We start from the raw sequence: 19,728 nt of genomic DNA on the forward strand, positions 1-19,728 counted from the left end.
ATGAACTATCTAGCTGTTAGTGAAGGACGGTCCTCTTGAGGCGCGTATTCAACTCTGGGTCAGTACTACTTACGTGGTTAGCCGGTGGAAAATCTGGCGGGAGATGTGAACAGATGGTTGGTCACAAGGGTCAAGTTGGAGGTGGTGATGTGAGAGAAGGGTAAACGATGTAATTCATATGAAGAAGCCGTCGAAATATCTTTGTGTCCCTGGGAGACATGCTGCATCTTATATCACCTCTCCGTACATATGCCCATCTTCTTTGATGCCGTCGTTAGCAGTCCCGCTTCTCTTTGTTCATTCTGGCCGGCTTTATAAGGGCGAACAATGACTCTAAACCCAAACCCCATTCATGTTGACTGGTCAATGCATTTTATTGAAAGGAACGCAGTCCAAGTCGCTGTAGCTGTGAAACACAAGCAAATCTATTTCTGTACTGTCTCAAAAGCACCCGTTACTTTTGAACTGCTGTATCCAAATTTTGGTAAACAAGTCCTATCTTGCAGTTATTTGCCCCGATGCTCTAACCAACGTATGGCCCCTCCACGGCGGCTGCTGCCTTATCCTTTCGCCCTCGTCTTCTTCAGTGTCATACTCGCTATTCTCGTCCGTCCGAGTCTGTTTCTCATCAGCCACCGGGGCTCTCCCTACGTCTCGGACTCGCTGTAGCAAATACTCTTCTTCATCTACAAACACCGCTACCCTCGAGCTCTCGTCCGCGTTGTCTCCCGGGCGACCCTCTTTGAACGTGTTTCGTCTTTGTATTTGGTGCTGAACCATAGCCTCCCTCTCCAGCGCCATGTTCGACAGGCACTTGCGGGCCAAGCCCTCGACTTCTGCTGCAGAGTACTCGATAGCGCGCCGGTAGCAGTGCTGAGCCTCGGTCCACATTGTAAGCGCCCGGAAGCAGTGCCCGCGATACAGGTAAGCCTTTGCTTGCATGCCCGGCAGCGAGAAGATGGTGCCGACTTGCAGGGCCTGGTCTGCTTTGACAAGGGCTCGAAGAACATCGTTCTGAGTCTCTGCAAGCATGAGAATAATGTGGCATGCGAGGAGGAGAGTGTTGATGCGGGCTTTCACGAGGCCCTTGGGCACGCGTTTTGAAGCCATTGGAGAAAAATGCCTTGGCTATTTATTTCTCTTTGTTCTGTATTTGGAACAGTCACTAATCTTGAAGCCGTAAAGTAAAGCACACAATTTAGGTGAAAAGTGTGACCAATGTGACAGTTGAAGTTGCCAAAGACGTGACTGAGGCACTGCGGCTTTTGCTTGTTTTTTTGGCTAGAAAACTTGGAAGCAATGATGACCAAGACCAGAGAAGCTAGCTAGGATCTCAAACTAGCCTGAGATTCCAGAGCGAAAGGGGAGGCGAGATTGAATGCCAACCAGGGCGTGGCAGATATCGAGCCCCCACGAGATGGAAAATCAGGAGCAGAAAGACCGTCTGTCTGTCCGATCTATCCTCTACAGCTTGCGGCGACTTTGAACATGTAGCCAGGAAACCTGGCAAGATGAAAAACGAAAAACTGGCCAATCCAGCTTCAATCTTCTGCAGAAATAATGCCAGAGAGAAAGAAAAAGAAAAAGAAAAAAGAAGGCGTCTTGAGATTTCGGTCTCGTCGTCGTTCCACCTGAACGACAGGAACACAAATCAAGGCAAGAACTTTGAACGCGCCGACAGCCGAGATCCGGTTGTTGGTAGCTGCCGATTGTGTCTTTGGGTGATTGCCGTTGGTCTTTGGGCTTTTGCGCTTGTTGGCCAATCTTGTGATGATTGGTTGGTGGTGGCTTGATGCAGGCAGTTGCTAAATCGGGCACAGTTACATATCCCGACTTCTTGGGTCGTTTTTTTTTCTCAATCTTTGTTTTTCTTTGATGGCGGGTTTTCTTGTTGTTGTTATTGTTGCTTCAGATTTCGTAGCGATTTCTTCGAAGCAAAAGAAAAATCGTCGTCGCACAACTGAGAGGAAGGAAGGTGAACTTTGGCAAAAAGTGCAAATGAAAAAGAAGGAAAAACACAAAAAAAGAAAGAAGCCTGGAAAAGCCGGAAAAGAGAAGTGGCAATGGCCTCGAGCTCCTGGCCAAAAATAAACACAGCAACTACTTCCTTATCCTCCACGGGCCACTTCTATTCTCAGGGTCCCAGATTCTGTTTAGCGAGTACACACATACTTCAGTCACTCCTTTCTCTCACCAGATGTTTCAGATTGAAATGGGTTTTTGAGACCCGGGCTTCCAAGCTCCAAACAACATCAACTAGCTATTTCCCAAGGATGCGACATCGTAGCTACAGCACTTATGTCACTCACTCGTGTAGTTATGCCAGCAAAGGCGACCTTCGTTATAAAAGGGAGCCTGGGCCAGCTTGTATTGAAAGGGATCAATCCCAAGCTGTTTTTGACTTGCCGATTGTTTGATGTGGCAAACTATACCACGGCCAGGGACGGTATAACATGGTATAAGACCGCATAATCAACTTGTACGGGATGTTGTTCACCAATGTGGTATAAGTGTGTGCATATAGCCCTTGCAGGCATTACATATGTAGCACATAACACGCCTGTAATATGGAAGAGCTCTCCTCCCCCGCAACATGGGTATTGCACGAGGCTCTAAAACAACGACGAGCTTTCATAAGGCCAAGCCCAAGTTTTGTGCAACATTCACATCAAGGGGGGCGGAAACATGTGGTTGGAAATAAGACCCGGAAGGGCTGTGTTGTTATGAGGCTGTGGCCAGCATGTTTGGAATGCGTCAGCAATGAAGCAAATAACTAGTTACAGTTCAGTGGCATCGGTGCAAAACCCTTTCTTCAGCCCTTCATCGCAAACATGTGTATTACACCACCATCAGCTCTTTTCTGAGAAAAAAGTAAAATCATGAAGACCGGTAACATGTATCGTTGCACAACATGAACTTTCATCCCATAAAAATTTTCAAGTGGCAATTGCCTCGTGAGCGCGGGCCGGACAATCAAAACGTGACGTACAGCACGCACGTGACGGTGGTTGCGTGTAAATAATGCAATTAATGTATTGAAATCGACGTTGTGTATTGGCCCGTGTTGTTAGAAAGAAAGACGGCGATACATGAGCCGAGACTTAGGACTGCTTGGTCTTGGATGCAAAACCTAAATTCTGTCTTGCTATCATTGTGAGTCTGGTGATGGTAGAGGTGCTCATGTTACCCTCTCGCCGATTATTATTATTATTATTGCGTTTTACGTCTGTCTGTGGGTCACGTGGACCCGACCCTATTGGATCGTTAGACGTCGAGGCACCCTAGGGTCCTCGAAAATCCCTCCAAGGTGAAGGTCCGGAAAACAAAGGAAAAGTTATGTGGTACAAGAACCCCGGAAGAAGGGGAAAAACCGGTCGGAACTGGGGAGCGGGAGGGGACTCAAGCAGCGCTATCCTGGCTGAGCTTTCTCTCCTACCGTCCACCAAAACATGGCTACAAGCTACAGGCTACGGGCATATATCTACGAAGAATTTTGTTTCTTCAACAAACCTGCGGAAGTCGCGTGCGCCCTGCTTCGTGGTTAGGGCATCGTCGATCGTCGAGTGCATGGGCCTCCTGGTGAAGACCTTCGACAGACGTTTGCCTTTCCAACAGAAGAAGAGGTGGAGGGGATCTTTTCGTTTCCCGCATGAGCATGTGGCTTTAAAGTTGGCGTGGTTCATGCGCTCGTGGTATTCTTCGAAGTCCCCGTGGTGGGAACGAGCAGCGAGTAGCCAACCAAGAGTCTTTCTAGGGATTGTCAGCTCGAAGGGGGCCTTCAGTGTCGCCGTGAGCCCGAGGTCCTTGTATGACGTGGGGGCTGAGGTAGCCCACCATTCTGCATACGCAACGCGTAGCCTTTCGCGTGCCACACGGTGAACGTGGGCGATAGAGGGGGTGAGGTTGGGTGGTGGAGTCAGAGACGCGCCTTCCTTTGCCAGAGTGTCAGCCATTTCGTTGCCGGGAATGCCCTTGTGTCCAGGGACCCAGAACGGGAGGACTTGCCCCACTTGCACTCGAGGGTAGCGGTGTCGGTTGGGCCAAGTGCCAGCAAGTGAGTGGAACTCAAGGATGCGGTCTTGGCTGGTGTCTGTCGGTGTGGCCCCGGGGAGGAGGCAGTCATGAGCGGCCTGGTTGTCTAGGACTACTAGGATGTTGTCGGCTAAGTAGGTGCATGGGGTCTGGAGGGCCATCCTCAAGCCGAACAGTGCACCGGCTATCTCAGCGTCATAGACCTCGTGGTTCGTCCCAAGGGAGCCGCGACCGCTTCCGAGCAGATGGCCACCTTGGAAGATGACAAATCCCCAGCCAGTGCGGCCATCCTCAAGCTTGGAGCCATCTGAGTACACCAAGATGTCACGGGTGTCGGCGGCTTTCCGGAGCGGGGAGAAGTCGTAGCCTTCCTTGGTCTTTTTGGTCGGTTGTGCCGTCTTGGGCGGGGGCATCAGTTTGGGTCTTGGCGGTTTGTGCTCGATCAGGGAAAGAGTTCGGCCGAGTCTAGTTTCAGGGCTGGCGTTGGCTCGAGATACCAGCGGGTGAGCAGGGTCCAGGCTTGTCCACCTAGCGGCTAACCTTTGTCGTTTGTTCTCCAGGAGGAGTAAGGCGGGGGCGATTGCGGCCTCACGATGAAGGGCTGAGGAGGGCGTAGTCTTCCATACTGGCAGCACCGCTCTCATCGCGACCCGGAGCGTGCCCTCTATTCTGTTTGCGAGGTGTTTAGCCCGAGTGGAGACCTGATTGCCTCTGGAGCTCGTCCGGTGGAGGCCTGGCCAGTACGTTTCTGCGCCATACATTGCGGTAGGGATCACGCAAGCAATGACCGCAAGTCGGGCCATGGCAGGAGGGACTCCGCTCTGCGTGTTCGAGATGGATCTCAGAAAGTTGGCTGCTTTGCGCCCCTTGGTGGACCATGTCTCTACGTGCTTGTTGAACGACAGCTTAGAGTCGAGCCAGAAGCCGAGCCATCTCATAGAGCTCTTCGGGGCAGTTGTGGTTCCACCAATAGTTACCGGAGGGTGGGGGTGGAGGCGGGATCGTGTGAAGTGGAGCACCTCAGTCTTGTTTGGTGCGAACTCTACTCCGTTCTCATGAGCCCATTTTCGCATTTTCTCAGCAGCAGACTGAGCCGAGGCTACAGACTCCAGGGGCGACCGGCCGCTGGCGAGAGTAGCCACGTCGTCTGCGTAGCTGAATCGGTGTTTGGTGCTGATCAGAGGCTGAAGGAACAGCATGAACAGAATGGGGGATACCGGAGAGCCTTGTGGAACACCGCACGATATGTTTTTCCCTGTCGATCGGATCGAGCCCATCCGTAGCCGGCATTTTCTGTCGGAGATAAAGGAACCCACCCAGCTTGTCAAGTATGAGGGCCAGCCTTGTTCGCGGAGCCGACATTGGAGCCGACCGGGGAGGACTGCGTCGAAAGCACCTTTAACGTCCATGGTCAATAAGGTACTCACCTTGCTCTCCGCCCAATTTCTTTCGATGTCATGGATGACGCAGGCCACCAGGTCAGATGCGCTTCTTTTCGGCAAGGCGCCAAATTGTTGCGGGTGGAGGATTGAGTTTTCGAGGGCTAGGAACGTAATCTTCCTGGCGATGATCCTCTCGAGGCCTTTGCCGAGGCATGGTAGTAGGGCGATGGGACGCCATGAGCCAGGGAGAGAAGGGTCTTTGTCTGGCTTGGGGATGACCACAATTTCGGCGTGTTTGAAGTGAGCAGGGTGATGCCCCCATCTGAAGCACAGGGAGAATAAGGATGTCACGAAGGCCTCGAGTTCGCCCCAAAGGGCTTTTAGGATGGCCACTGATATGCCGTCACGGCCGGGAGTTGAGTTTTTCGCTCCTATCACTGCTCGGCGGACTTCTGCTTGACTGAATTCGGTATCCATGTCGATCCTGCGGGCAGGGGCCGTGTGATAGCCTCCTGGGTTTAGGTCCCTCGTCAGGTCACCTCGATCGAGGAGTCGACTCGCCAGCAGATCCATCTTCTCCAAGGGGGTCACCACGGTTCTGTCGCCGTCCTGCAAAGGGGGACTTCCAGAGAGGTTGTTGGGCTTGCGCCATCTAGCTATTTTCCACAGGCTGTCGGGGGTAGAGGCGTCTGCGATTCTCTCTTTGTTCAACGATCTCTTAGCGCGGCGTACAGCGTTGCGTAGGTTCTTTTTTGCTTTGATCAGATTGTCGATGTCAAAGGTCGTTGTTTGGATGGCGTCCTTGTAAGCTCGCTCGGCATCCTTGCAGTCTTCGTTCCACCAGGGGGTGCCTCTGCGGGAGGCTCTTTTTCGTCTCTCCATAGTGGCGGCCAAGGCGGCTTCAATGGACTGGTTCAGGCACTCTACGGCCTCGTCTAGTAACGTCGTGGTGGGAGGGGAGTCGAGGTGAGGGAGGTGGGGTAGAGGGAGCGATCTGAATGTACGTCTGAGCTCAGGTATCTTCTCGGCGGCTAATGTATAACCGGGTAGAGGTTCGGGTGGGATAGGCTTGCCAAAAGGGATCCTTGTCCAGATCGTGGAGTGATCGGAAGTAGTGTCAAGAGTGCTAGCTATTTCGGACTCAACATCTGGGATGTTGGAGAGACATAGGTCTAGGGTGTGCCCTCTGGCATGTGTCGGGACGCCGGGAGGGCTGGTTAGAGAGAGACCCACCTCGTCGATCCAGTCGGCAAAGACGCTCGCTCCGTTCGAAATTGGCACTCCGGGTTCCCAGTAGGGGTGGTGGAGATTGAAGTCTCCTGCTATCAGGCATTTCCCAAAGATCGGGTCCAGCCATCTGATCAAGTCAGCGGCCAGGGTCTCTTGGTGGCGATATACATTAACAATTTGGATTTCTCTTCCGCTCCTTTCCAGTTGCAGCCATACACAGTCGCCGGTGCGTGTCGGGCATAGCTGAATCGGGTGTAGACCTTTTTCTTTGCGGATGAAGGTTATAGCCCTGGGTCGGGTTTCAGGGTCAGCGACAGGCAGGAAAGTGTCCCAATTAGGGTGGCATTTGGTACGGACAGCACCATGCCTGTCTTTGAAGGTGTATGGTTCTTGGAGGAGTACGACATCCGCCTTGTTCTTCTCAGCTAAGTGGAGAGCAAGGTCGTGTGCCGGGCTGCCCCTGCCCACGTTCGCTTGAAAAACACGAAGGTGAGGGGGGTGGGAGTCAGTGGTCTCCTGTCCTCGGATCGTCCTGATAGGGTTTCCTAACATGTAGACGAATCGGGGGAGGAGTGGGTTTCGGAATCGGAGTCGGAAGATACTTCCATGACGTCCGACTGTGTCGTTGGGGCGAGGGGTTCCTCGGTTGGAGAGGGGCTTTTCTCGTTGGTGCCGGTCTCCGGGGCTTTCGGGGTAGGCTTTTGGGCGAAGCCAGCGCGGATTTTCTTTATCGCTTCCGCGGGGAGCTGGCGCACAATCCCGTTCCTGACATACGGTCGGACCGGGCAGTCCAAATCCTTGGAGGGATGGGGGCCGTGGCAGTTCACGCATGTGACTGGCCTTGGGCAGGGGCCCACGTGTTGTCGCTGACCGCAGCTGGGGCAGAGCTCCTTTCGGGGGCATCCGTCAGTGCGGTGGAAGCCGAAGCACGCGTCGCACTGCTGGACGCGTTCGTGTTGTCTGGCCTTGATGGCCGGGGCGCTGGAGCCAAAGAGCTTCAGGGAGGTTCGGAGGGGCTTCTCGAGCGAGAAGACAATTGAGGAGGTGGGGGAGGAGTCCTGGTTGTGCTTTGACCAGGCCACGCGCGTGGCGCACACACCGAGCTGGCTCTCGATCTCCTCTTCGATGCGCTGGATGGTTACCAGACTGACCTGGCCGACCAGGTTGCGTGTGTTCTTGGGTACGCGATTAATCACGTAAGTGTGCCACTTGGTGGCTGTGTCGACTGTGCAGCCACTGAAGACCGCGGAGGCTTTGTCCATTTTAGTAAGGGCAGCAGCCATGGTTGTCTGTGAGTCGAAGGACAGAGCAAAGCCGGTGTTGACCTGCTTGACCGTTTTCAGGTCTTCAGCATTCACGCCCAGGTGTCTGACGACAAATTTCTTGGTTTCCGCGGCGCCGGCGTGCCTTTGCGGGGAGTCCGCGGGGAGGCGGAGGAAGATTCGGTGTTTGCTTGTGTCGGGAGCGGCTTGTTTGTCCTTGGCTTTAGTCTTGGTCTTCGTGGCCCGGATGTCGAGGGACTTGCTGTTGTTGTCGTCGGGGACCGCCAGGATCGCGGCATAGGAGGGTGTCGATTTCGGTTTTGGAGCGGCGGGGTGTTCGCCCTCGGGAGACCGCTTCTTGTTTTCTTTCTGTTGAGGTTGAGCGGGAGGCGCCGATTTCTCAGGCGGGCCACTCGGTTTCTTCTTTGCGGGTCCGTTGGTGGGTTTGGCGGGCCGTCCTTTCTCGGGGGCTGCGGGACCGGATTCCGGGGCGCTTTCTTGGCTTGTAGGGGCTAGAGCGGTTTCGCATTGCCCGACGTACTCCATGGCTTTGGAGTGCAGGATTCGAATCACTTCTTCGGAGAAGGATTCGAAAAGTTCAGTTTCGGCCGTGTTCTCGGCGTCGGGGCGCGAAGTGCGCAACGCGTCTTCGACGCGTGTGGCTACCGACCTCACCGCTTGGATCCGCTGCGTGAGGACGCCCAACGAGGCGTCAACTCCGGGCAGAAGCATGGCGAGGGGTCTTAGCTTGTTCTTTATTGCTTTAGAGGGGTATTGAGAGGTCTGAGGTCACTTTTACCTATATCTTGGTAAGTGTGGTGGATGTACCCTCTCGCCGAGCCATTGTGGGTTGTAAATGATGCTACTTCAGGGTTGATTTGGACCACGGGTTAATGTTGACCCTAACCACAGACCCTAGTTGCTATCACTCTCCCTCAGTAACCTCGATCATCTCACCGGAGCCTCATGTCTTGTTTACATGCATCCATTCACGAGAACAGAGTATAGACAATGTCGGTCGTTGGATTGTCCCGTGGTCTTAGCACCTCCGCCGCCAAAAATCCCGCTATAAGATGCACGAGCTCTGGAGTTCGCCCCAAAACCGCTCATGATGCTAGTCAAAAACGCTGGGCTTCTTCCAGACGCATCGAACGGCTCCGGTCTCGTGTCGAGAAACCGCTTGATCGAGAAATATTCACCGACTTTGCCGCCCTGCGGGACAACTACGGCATGTACAGCCAGCTATCCGTAAGCCAGACACGCGTGAACACAGCGCTAACAGTCACCAGCGGCGCCAAAACACACCATTGTTCTAGCCCACGGGCTCTTTGGCTTCGCTCAGCTCGATCTCGGGCACGACCTGGGACTGCGGCCGGGGCTCCTGCCACCCATCCACTACTGGCACGGGATCGTGGACGCGCTGACGGCGCGCAACGTGCGCGTGGTCACGACGTCTGTGCCGCCGTCGTCCAGCATCCAGCACCGCGCGAACCACCTGGCGCGACAGATTGCCGCGCTGTGTCCGCGCGAGCCGGTGAGCATCATTGCCCACAGCATGGGCGGGCTGGACGCGCGCTGTATGCTCTCGTCACTGCGGCCGGGGCCGGCAGCTGGCGTCGACGTGCGCGCGCTCGTCACCATTGCCACGCCGCACCGCGGCAGCCATTTTGCCGACTACGTGCACGCCGCGCCGCTGCTGCCGCTGCCGCGGCTACACGGCGTGCTGCGTCGGGTTGGGCTGGGGACCGAGGCATTTGCGCAGCTGACGACGGCGTATATGCGCGATACGTTTAATCCCCTCACGCAAGATGTACAGGGCGTGCGCTACTTCTCGTACGGTGCAACCACACCAAAGCCTTCGGTCTTAAGTCCGTTTTGGCTGACGCATAGGATCGTCAGACGCAAGGAGGGCCCGAACGATGGGTTAGTCAGTGTGGAGAGCAGTCGTTGGGGTTCATACAAGGGAACTTTGATCAACGTATCACATCTCGACCTGATAAACTGGACCAATGTGTTTACGCGTACGGCACGATACATGGCAGGAATCCCCGAAGGGTTTAATGCCATAGCCTTTTATCTGGCCATTGCCGACATGCTGGCTAAAGAGGGCCTGTGAAGGATGAGGGAAAACTCCAAGTTGCAAGGTGCGGCGTTGTAATGGTCATGACGTTACCGGGACCCGAATTTATCTCGGGAAACAACTAGCGGATAAGCTCTCTTTGACGTTGCACTCCAGACTAAGTCTGGGGGGCGACACTACGTGGTATTTAGCCGTAGTCAATATGTCATCATTAACTAGTCCGGACAGAGTCCCTCGAGGACTTTTGGGCAATCTGATTCACACTCTGCTCGCCCAGTATAAAGCCCAATGTCTCTGCCCAGCTGTCTTTCGTATTGAATCTGGGCATCCCACCCACTCTCCTCATCCACTTCTTCCAGTCTGTCCTCCTCTAGCCTTCCAAAATGCCCGTTGGCCAGCTCCAGTTAACCACGCTCAAGACGTGCTTGAACTGGAACATCGCCTATGCTCTGCTCATGTAAGTCAACACGACGTCGTCTAGTCTTGTTCTTTTCTCATTGTCCTTGCATTGGACCTGCCAAGCTTCAAAGCTCGACTTGGCTTTTCCTTTCTCCCCTCTTTTTGAGCTTGTTCGCCGGTTCGGGTCATCTTTTGGCGTCCTTGCATCTGCCGTGTACGACCCGCGAAAACAAAACTCCGCGGGGCAGGATTTTTGGAGAAGCCTCCTTGGAGAACATCCATTGTCTCCTGACAAGCCCCTGTCTAATAACCCTAACCCAGTACTGACAAACACCGGGATTACAGCTTCGGCCTGATGGGCTCCTCGCGCGGCCTCGACGAGGGCCTGATCGGCACGACCCTCACGCTGCCGTCCTTTATAAGCCTCTTCGGCCTGGACTCGCCGACGCTCAGCGCCTCGGCGCGCGCCAACCGCGTCTCCAATATCACATCGATGCTGCAGCTGGGCTCGATCCTCGGTGCCATCGTGGCTTTTTACACGACCGACCGCCTCGGCCGGCTGTGGGCCACACGCCAGCTGTGCATCGTGTGGATGGCGGGCATCTCGCTGTTTCTGGCGTCCTCGCGGACCGGCAGCCTGGGCATGGTGCTCGCTGGCCGCTTTATCGCCGGCATTGGCGTCGGCCAGACGACGGTTGTGGCGCCGACGTATCTAGCTGAGGTTGCCCCGTCGGCAATCCGCGGGCTGTGCGTGACTATCTTCAGCGGGTTTGTGTACTTGGGCATTATGATGTAAGTTCCCCTATTACCCGCCATCATGTGTTTTCTTACTGACTGTTCCTTGCTCTCTCTAGTGCCTACTTTGCCTCGTGGGGCTCATCGCTGCACATCTCTCCATCAACCAACTCCCAGTGGCTAGTGCCCAACTCCATCCACCTGATGTTTGCCTCCATCATTCTCTTTGGCTCATTCTTCGCAACCGAGTCGCCGCGCTGGCTAGTCAAAGTCAACCGCCAGTCCGCCGCACGCGCAAGCCTCAGCCGCCTGCGCGGCCTGCCGCCGAACCACCCCACGATTTCCAACGAGCTAGCCGACATTGAAGACGGCATCACCAAGGAGGCAGACTCGCGCGCGGGCTCATCGGTGCTCGTGCTGCTGCGCGAGCTGGTCACGCAGCCGGCAAACCAGCGGCGCCTCGCGCTCAGCATGGGCGTGCAGTTCCTCAGCCAGTGGAGCGGCGCCAGCAGCATCACCATCTACGCGCCCGAGTACTTTGCCATGATGGGCGTCGGCGGCAGCAACGAGAAGCTGTTTGTCACTGCCATCTTTGGCGTCGTCAAGTTTGCCAGCGCCATGCTGTGCGCCTTTGTGCTGATCGACTTCATCGGCCGCCGCCGCTCGCTGCTCGCCGGAATCTCGCTACAGTTCGTCTCCATGCTTTACATGGCCTTGTTCTTGGTCGTTGATAAGGGCGCAAGCGTCGACGGCGCCCCGCAATCTCCGTCACAGCATCGCGCTGCTATTGCCGCCATTGTCATGATCTATGTCAGCGGCTTTGGCTGGGCCTTGGGCTGGAACAGCATCCAGTACCTGATCAACTCTGAAATCTACACGCTCCGCATGCGGGCTGTCGGAGGCAGTGTTGCCATGGCCGTCCACTTTGCCAACCAATATGGCAATTCCAAGGCGGTGCCTTCAATGTTTGTGGACATGACACACTACGGAACCATGTTCTTCTTCTCGACCATCACCCTCATTGGCTTCGTGTGGGTGTACTTTTTCGTCCCTGAACTGGCTGGCTTGCCTCTTGAGGCTGTTGATGTTGCCTTTGAACAGCCGTGGTGGAATATTGGTCGCAAGGGAAGACAAGCAGCCCAGGAAGCCCTGGATGCAGAAAGGGACAGGGTCAAGGGCGTGAGTTTCCATGGTGTCGATGTGAAGGAAGACGAAAAGACACCCGAGGTCCAAGAGGTCGAAGTGGTGGAGGGCAACAACAACGCCTACTCCAGGGTATGAAAGGCATTTGATTTTAAGGGACTGTAGTTCCCTGCAATATCATAATCAACTAATGCAATAAGTAATTGTACCAACAGAAAAGATCCCAAACGTAGAACCATAGATGCATACATGTGTAGCGATGTGAACTTGGCCAATACACGCCACCAACTAAATTCATGAATGTGCTAGCCAACCGCCATTGCTCCTCTTCTTCCTCAACTCTAAACACTCCCTGTCCTTCTCTCACCTGACTCTGGCACCTGACTTGGTCCATTTACATCTGTTGTCCCACTATACGCCGGTCGTGAGTTGCTATTTTCGAATGGGCCCGCTACTGCATCAGCTAGTGCCTCTTCATAGCTCGGCGGGGCCTCCTCAAACGACGCAGCTGCTGGCGTCCCCATCTGTGGCGGGTATAGCGGATCATGAGGTGCCACGGCTGTTGCTGCTGCAATTCTGGGATCTACAGGTTGGTTTGGCCTCCGGGGTGGTAGAGGGGGGTTGGCATACATCGGCACGCCTCTGCCTGCACCCGGCCATCCGCCAGGCATACCGCCATAGTTATTCATAGGCGGCGCTCCAGGGCCCTGTGGATACATGGGATGCCGCGGTGGTCGGTGCATCTGACTTTGACGGCGTTGGATTTCATTGAGTAGCTGCGGCGGAGGTGCAATGCCCGAGTACACATCGACGGCTGTGAAGCGTAGCGGCAAGATGATGGTGTCAAGCGGGACTCTTGATGGGTCCTGATCCCTGGAACTTTGTCCTTTGAACATGTTGCTAAAAGTGCTTGATGGACTTGACGAGGACTCCGATGGTGCCCCGGGTTTATCGCGACTTAGGCCTAGACGAATCTCCAACTCATATGTGCGCGAAAGGTTGCACGTCACGAAGGATGGATGCACAGTATTAGGCAACGGGACATGTTTCCATAGGTCATCGGGAAGAGTAAACTCGGTATTTACATCTGCATTTGGATTTGTCATGACGGGTATTGACAGTCCTGAACCAGCGCAAATAATCCACCGATGAGAGTCCGCAATCGAAAAGTCATGACACCGAATATGTGTTGCGCCTAGCAAAACCATCTCAAATGTTACCAAATATACAGGTTCCATGGATGGTAGTTTTTTCGTAGCCACAATGCGCAAGGGCACAGGTTTGTTGCACGTCAGTATGGCAGGATGTGGTAGGAGTGCTGACATTTCGATTGTCGGCGGCTGCATATTGGTTGTATCAAGCCCTGGGTCTATTTGATCCGGGCTACCAGTGGTAGTACCCGACGGTGTAGACTTTTTCTTTTTTCCGTCGCCCAGATTACTCAGGCGCTGGCCAAACACAAAGGGCCGCCGAGCATACACCATGGATGACGCCGGTTTCGGTCGCGGCTGTTCCATGGGCATAAAACGGAAGCCAATAAGTGACCGCCAGTTTTCTTTCAGCAACCCAGGCCTTTGCACTGTGACCTTGACATAGTAACGCACCTCTGCAGCGCTCGGTAGCCCTGTTAGCGACGGCGGTAGAGTCTTGAGTACATGGCGGAGAAACAACTGTTTGCTGCCATCCATGACGCGCAGACCAGAGCCGAAGCCGCCGACGCCAACCAAGCCGCCCAGTGAAGCCATGGCGGCCGAGTCACTGCAGGCATTGTTGAAGGGTAGGCGAAACTGAAAGGGAAACTCGTGGGTGCCGCGGTTCAGCATAACGTTTCCGGCCGAGGTGCCAGTGGCCGGGTCTTCAGGCGGAAAGGCTTGTTGTATCTTGTATAAAATCTTGTGTGTCTCAATCGGCACACCAGCGCCGGAGGAACGGCGGCCTTCAACATGACCAAATTTATCGTAGAGTTGAGAGGAAGGGCCAATAGAGGTGGTAGATTCTCCTTCGAGCTTAACAACAACGGCGCCAATGGTATCGGTGCGATTAAGTGTGAGCAGAACTCGGCCGCTAATGGTGTCGAGATTCGTGTAGAACTCGGGTGAATTGTCGAGGATTATGCGGACGGACATGGTCAATGATTGGACGCCGTGAGCCGGGCTTCCGGGGAACTAAACAGGGGAAAGCAGGAGATGTCGGCCTATCGCCGGAGCTTCTGGTTGATGTTGCGTCGCGGACTCTGGCAAAGCAAATCAGGTGATGGGTTGATGCGCGTTGCGTCGTGGCAGCACGCGACAACACAACTCCAACTCGGCACTTGTCGGCGAGGATGGAAGACGAAAGCTCAGGGAGGCAAAGAATCGCGGCGGCTGTTCCCTGCACAGGCACAAGGACAAGCACAAGTACGATTAGACAAGCAAACTCTTGCTTGGCTGCCAAGAAGACCTGCCCCGTGCTTGTCGTCCTTGTAGTCAGACTAGCTGAAGAAGGCAAAAGACAGCGGAAACCTTGCAAAGGCAAAGCCACAGGGCGATGACGTAGGATGATGGATCTTCCGCTGATAGCGATAACTAGCTCAAGCTACATATAACTAAGCTGAAGGGGGCGACGAAGAAGCAAAGCGAAGGGAGGGGTATTTGTCTTTTTGACCGGGGAGCTCATGGGCAAGCTGGGCGTAAGGTAGGGATGGGAGCGACCTGAGAAATAGTTAGTGAGCGTCGAAAAGTGTAAAAATACACAACGTGATTAACTCGAAGGCTTGGTAATGGGACATTTCCGGGAATATCACAGCCGTATGCGGAGCATTAATGAAACATTAAAGGAAGTGAAAAGTTAGACTAACAAATTTTTCAAGGCACAAAGAAAAAAAAAAGCCACTGGGAATGAAAGATCTGGTCTTTCGGGGAGGGAAGCTGCGATACGGAGATGAACGGGGCAATTGCGTCCCATAGGTAGACATATAGGCTAATCCACAGAGATAGGGTTTATTGTGATAGGGTTGCTGCTCGTAGGAAGGAATTCATGTGTTACAGAAACAGACATGGACAATAGAAAAAACATGATAGTTGACTAGTTAACTAGTTAGTTATGTAGTTTGTGATTTGGAATAGACGGACTCAAACTGGCCAAAGGCAGCTATGAATAGTCAAGATAATGACGATTCTACTATCTTTCTTTTACTAGCATTGGCCCCTGTTAGCCACAATGACAATAACCGCATTGACTTTGATTGTGAAGCTTTTACATAGAAAAAGACAAAGGGAAAAGAAAGAGAACAATGCATATACATGAGAATTTTCAAGAAAGAGACACAAAAAAATCGCCCATTGCCAACAGAAACCAGTCCATTTGCCCTCTTCAAACACCCGACCGCCTCGCTAACTTCCATCCAAGCGGTAGTAAAAAGACACAGCTCATTGGAATAGAAAAGTGCTGCACAACGTGCATAGTGGAAAAAAAAGAAAACAAAATGGGTATGAAGCATGGCTGAACAACAGAAGACTTCTTGGAAAGTCCTCAGGACAGCCCCGTCCGTCCCCTCGACACTCAAAGGGACGGAGGAAGAAGAAACGAAAAGTAAAAGAGAGGAAACCGGCTCGATGCCCTATATCTGTCCGCGTGTGACCTTATGCATCTCCATCAACTTCCATCGCGCCCAGTGACACCAGTTCCCCCCGCCAGTCTGACCGCTTTCGCTTCTGGTCTGATGATGAACCGGCGACTGTCGCTGCTGCTGTTGCTGCTGAGGTTGGTGACTCTGATATGCTGGCGCGCCCGGCGCCGCCGTCGGCTGCAGTGACGGCCGGGATCACATCAGCAACTGCTGCCGCTGCCGCTGTAGGTAGGGTGATGGGCTGGTGGTGATGTTCGTGGTGGCGACCCGAGTATGTAACATCTGGGACCAACTTGTAGTCACCGTTTTCATCGCGCTCAATGATGTGTTCGTCCAGAGCCCACTTGGCTAGGTTCCGGTCAATACCCATTCCCTGTGCTTCATTCTTTTCCATGTGCCGCCCAACATGCTCGGTCCACTCGTCCCACGACGTCGAGCCCTCAAAAATTGACTGGCAATCAGCCTTGGGGCATGCTGAACGCTGCGGCGGCAGTCGCCGTTGCACCAAGCACGATTGTTGCATCTCTTTTACTGTTGCCTCCCACTCGGACTGGAGCCGGGAATCCGCCTTGCCAGCATTCTTTTTGATGGCAAACGGCGCATGCATGCGTCGCAGGTGTTGTGTGAACAGATCCTTGCGATTGAACTCGTTAAATTTGCCCTCTGCCGCACTAGCTGGACATGCGGAGCAGCGGTAGTACTGGAGGCACAGGTGTTGAGAAGCAATGTGTCGCTTCCACTCATTCTTCGACCCAAATGTGCTTGAGCAACCAGCAAATGAAAAGGCGCAAGGGAATGGCCGTGTGTGAGCTGCTGCAATGTGTTTGCGTAGCGAAGAAGAGTCTTTGAATGGCAAATGGTTGCAGAGAGTGCACCGGGTATCATTACGGGGTGCCGCTTTGGGAATGGAGCGACGCTGTGGCTTAGGGCGTGTGGCAGACTCTGGTACTTCCTCAGGCATAACCTCAGGTTCAAGTGCATCTTCATGACGCTCTGGAGCGCTGTCCGGCAAAGTTGATCTACGGCGGCTTTGTTGTGGAGTCAGAGTAGTATCTGGTATCGGGTGACGAGTGTGGCTGAGTGCCTTGAGCTGCTCTGCAGCCTCCTTCATTTCTGCCGACTCCTCGACATCATCCTTGCTCGCATAACGGACTTCTTGCATCAAGTCATCCGTTGAGCCAGCAACATTTTCACGAGCCAGGGTAGCTTTGCGGAATGGTGTCTCGGGAGTAGCTGCTTCTTCGCTCACAATGCTGTTGCGCTTTGCTGCCTCATGAGCCTCCAGCAGAATGCGCCCGTCTTCAACCTCCCTGGACACGGTGCTATGGATGCGACGGGAGCCTGTGAAGCCAACTAGATTTTGGTATAGATGCACAAAGTTGTGAGAGCCAATGTAGCCAAGGAATATGCAGACCTTGTCGTGGCGAACAACCTCCCAGATTGGCATGGCCATGGAAATCAAGAGCATAGTTGGCGGACCAAAGAACATGGCTTCAACGGCAACCATGTCGGCGATCTCGGGGCGCTCCTCTAGCCAGGTGTTGAAAAAGGTCATATCAGAGCTTGCTTCCCCCACAAACGTAGTGCAGGCAAGAACGCGAGGCTCGTCAAATTTAAGATCCATGACGGTTTCTGGTGTTATGGATAAAGAACCAACAGAGCTGGGGGGGATTGTGCGGGGCTGATTGGCGTCGGGCTTTGGCACTTTTAGTTGCGATAGGTTGTACGGAGAAGGCATCCCGTCCGCGGGAACTGGCGACAGTACTACACTCGGCCATTTTCCCAGCGTGAGAGTGAAGCAAGTTGAAAGCGGCAGATTCGCCGGTGTCGCAGGAATTGTCGCACTTAGGCTCATGTCGCCGTTGGGAGTCGCTGAGGCGGGATCTGCTCTTTGGCGGACGACGACGTCTTCGAAGAGCGATTGAATCGAAAAGGGAGTTTTGGTGGCGCCAAAGGCATAGAGGGATTCGCACAGGTATGACGAGAAGGATCGAGTGGCTGGTTCGCGGATGTGAAGACCGGCGCCGTTGGCAGCGATGACCTGCTTGACGCCCAAGTTGCCGGGCTGCGGCATCAGAGTCGGGGTGACGCATGTGTCGAGAAGAAAGAGAACGTCAGACTGGGCATCTTCAAAGAGATAGCGGATACCGTCCCATTTGAGCTTGGCAGCATCGTCGTGAGTGTTACTTTGGTGCGGTTAGCCAAGTGCTGAGGTTATAATTAGTCTTACCGGCGGAGCGCTTCACATACCAGGCCCAGTACAATTGGTTGTCGGGGGTCATGAAGCCGTGGCCGGCGTAGTAGAAAACAAGAAGACTATCCGGGTTGGAGTTTTCGAGAAACTGGGTTATCCTGATGCCGAGCTTGACGCTTGCATTGGCGACGGCTGGGATATGGCATTGTTGAGTTTCAAAGCCGTACTGAGTGTGCAGAACCTTTTCGACAGCGGCAAGATCGTCGTCGGCAGAGACGTCATCTTCCCACCGTACGAGAAGAGCCTTGACATGTGTGTAGTTGGGGCGCTCAGCCGAGCGCTGGATCATCATGGCGGCATCTTGAAGGTGGCGGGCAAATCGCTCGAACTCAACTCGGGCGGGAACGGAGCCGGTTTCGGCAGCAACGACGGCGGCAGCGGGCTGGGAGTGGGCAAACGGGAAGCACAGAGTTAGCGATCGAGGATCTTGAAGCAAGCAGGAGAGGTGGCGATAGTTCGGCCAGGGCGTTGAGGGCTGCTCAAAGTCGCCGAGATGGCGCAGATTGTCGGAGCCGAGTTCCCAAGCCGCGGAAGTTCCACGGGGGCCTTAAACCCGAGGCCCTTTGTCTCCTGAGACATGGACCGAGAGACAGAGGCACTCCCGCTACAAATACAGGCAAAATCTACTCACGATAGCATGCGAATTGGCCTGCGCCGGGCTGGTGGAAGGCGGCTGCGGGACCTTAGGCGCAAGCTTCCGGCGTTTCTGTGGAGGGTCCATGTAGAACGAGAGACTAGCGGAGAGAAAAGAGAAGCAGAGAGCGCGGCAGAAAACGCAGAGTCTAGAAATTGACGAGAGTGTCGAGCCGTGGTTGTGGTGATAGTCGGCGGCAGCGCCTGTGGGAAGCTTGCGGCAACGACAGAAAATAAGATTGTCGCAGATTGGGGAGCACGAAAAGCGAGAGCTGAGTATTGAGTCTGGCCGGGAAAAACTGCGTTTTGCTAGTGTTGTCGCAGCAGGCGAAATACCGGAGGAAAACCCGAAGCGGAAACGAGGCGGCCCTGTGAAGCCAAAACTGGGATTTTTTTTGGTGATGGCGGGCCTAGCTCGAGACGAGGCTGAGGAATTGGGAGGCGGGGGGTGTGAAAACAAAATAGAACAATCTAAATCGGACGCGACAGAGGAAGAGCCGAAGCAAAACAAAGACAAAAGTTTGACTCCAGGAAGTCGACGATGGGGAGCCGCGAACCGCCGGAAACAAAGAGCGGGAAATGAGAGGGAAATAAAGAGGGAAACTAAACAGCGCAGAACGAATGGCGGACGGTGGATAAGGCTGCACTCTGGGCTGCACTGAGACTTGATTTGATCCGTGAGGCTGGAAACTGGTATCAGCCAAAAGGTGAAAGATGGTCCGGCTGCGGCAGGGCCAGCCAACCAAATCGCGGGCGGGTTAGGGTGTTTACAGGTACATGGCACTACCTAGAAAACTGTGGGCGCTCTGCAGCGGCGCAGGTACCAGAGATGTACCCTGACAGCAGCACGTGCTCCGGGGGCGGTATCCACTCTATCTATGGCTGACCAACCAGAGCCCTTGAATTGGGCCACAAGTACCATAAGTATCTAGACATATGCCAGGGCTAGCAGACTGGGGCCGCTGCCAAAG

The 19,728-nt window shown here is 54.2% G+C and overlaps 6 protein-coding genes across 6 annotated transcripts; 2 read left to right on the forward strand and 4 right to left on the reverse strand.

Moving 5' to 3' along the window:
• Positions 1 to 495: 495 nt before the first annotated feature.
• BROUX77_004425 (uncharacterized protein) lies at positions 496 to 1,110 on the reverse strand (the record flags this gene model as incomplete). The annotated part of the gene is made up of 1 exon (XM_073749186.1): positions 496 to 1,110. One exon carries the CDS (start codon positions 1,108 to 1,110, stop codon positions 496 to 498), a length of 615 nt encoding a protein of 204 aa, XP_073604882.1.
• A 2,357-nt stretch (positions 1,111 to 3,467) lies between these two features.
• On the reverse strand, positions 3,468 to 8,638 carry BROUX77_004426 (uncharacterized protein; the record flags this gene model as incomplete). Its single annotated transcript, XM_073749187.1, has 2 exons — positions 3,468 to 7,069; positions 7,195 to 8,638. 2 exons carry the CDS (start codon positions 8,636 to 8,638, stop codon positions 3,468 to 3,470), a joined length of 5,046 nt encoding a protein of 1,681 aa, XP_073604883.1.
• Positions 8,639 to 8,917: 279 nt separating this feature from the next.
• BROUX77_004427 (uncharacterized protein) lies at positions 8,918 to 10,022 on the forward strand (the record flags this gene model as incomplete). Its single annotated transcript, XM_073749188.1, has 2 exons — positions 8,918 to 9,134; positions 9,196 to 10,022. 2 exons carry the CDS (start codon positions 8,918 to 8,920, stop codon positions 10,020 to 10,022), a joined length of 1,044 nt encoding a protein of 347 aa, XP_073604884.1.
• Positions 10,023 to 10,369: 347 nt separating this feature from the next.
• On the forward strand, positions 10,370 to 12,401 carry BROUX77_004428 (uncharacterized protein; the record flags this gene model as incomplete). Its single annotated transcript, XM_073749190.1, has 3 exons — positions 10,370 to 10,443; positions 10,731 to 11,177; positions 11,240 to 12,401. 3 exons carry the CDS (start codon positions 10,370 to 10,372, stop codon positions 12,399 to 12,401), a joined length of 1,683 nt encoding a protein of 560 aa, XP_073604885.1.
• A 203-nt stretch (positions 12,402 to 12,604) lies between these two features.
• Positions 12,605 to 14,389, reverse strand: BROUX77_004429 (uncharacterized protein; the record flags this gene model as incomplete). Its single annotated transcript, XM_073749191.1, has 1 exon — positions 12,605 to 14,389. One exon carries the CDS (start codon positions 14,387 to 14,389, stop codon positions 12,605 to 12,607), a length of 1,785 nt encoding a protein of 594 aa, XP_073604886.1.
• A 1,494-nt stretch (positions 14,390 to 15,883) lies between these two features.
• BROUX77_004430 (uncharacterized protein) lies at positions 15,884 to 18,845 on the reverse strand (the record flags this gene model as incomplete). The annotated part of the gene is made up of 3 exons (XM_073749192.1): positions 15,884 to 18,056; positions 18,121 to 18,506; positions 18,756 to 18,845. 3 exons carry the CDS (start codon positions 18,843 to 18,845, stop codon positions 15,884 to 15,886), a joined length of 2,649 nt encoding a protein of 882 aa, XP_073604887.1.
• Between the last annotated feature and the right edge of the window lie 883 nt (positions 18,846 to 19,728).

The sequence above is a fragment of the Berkeleyomyces rouxiae genome, assembly GCF_048999995.1.
Source record: "Berkeleyomyces rouxiae strain 22BRR77 chromosome Unknown BrBRR77_ptg000004l, whole genome shotgun sequence".
NCBI lineage: Eukaryota > Fungi > Ascomycota > Sordariomycetes > Microascales > Ceratocystidaceae > Berkeleyomyces > Berkeleyomyces rouxiae.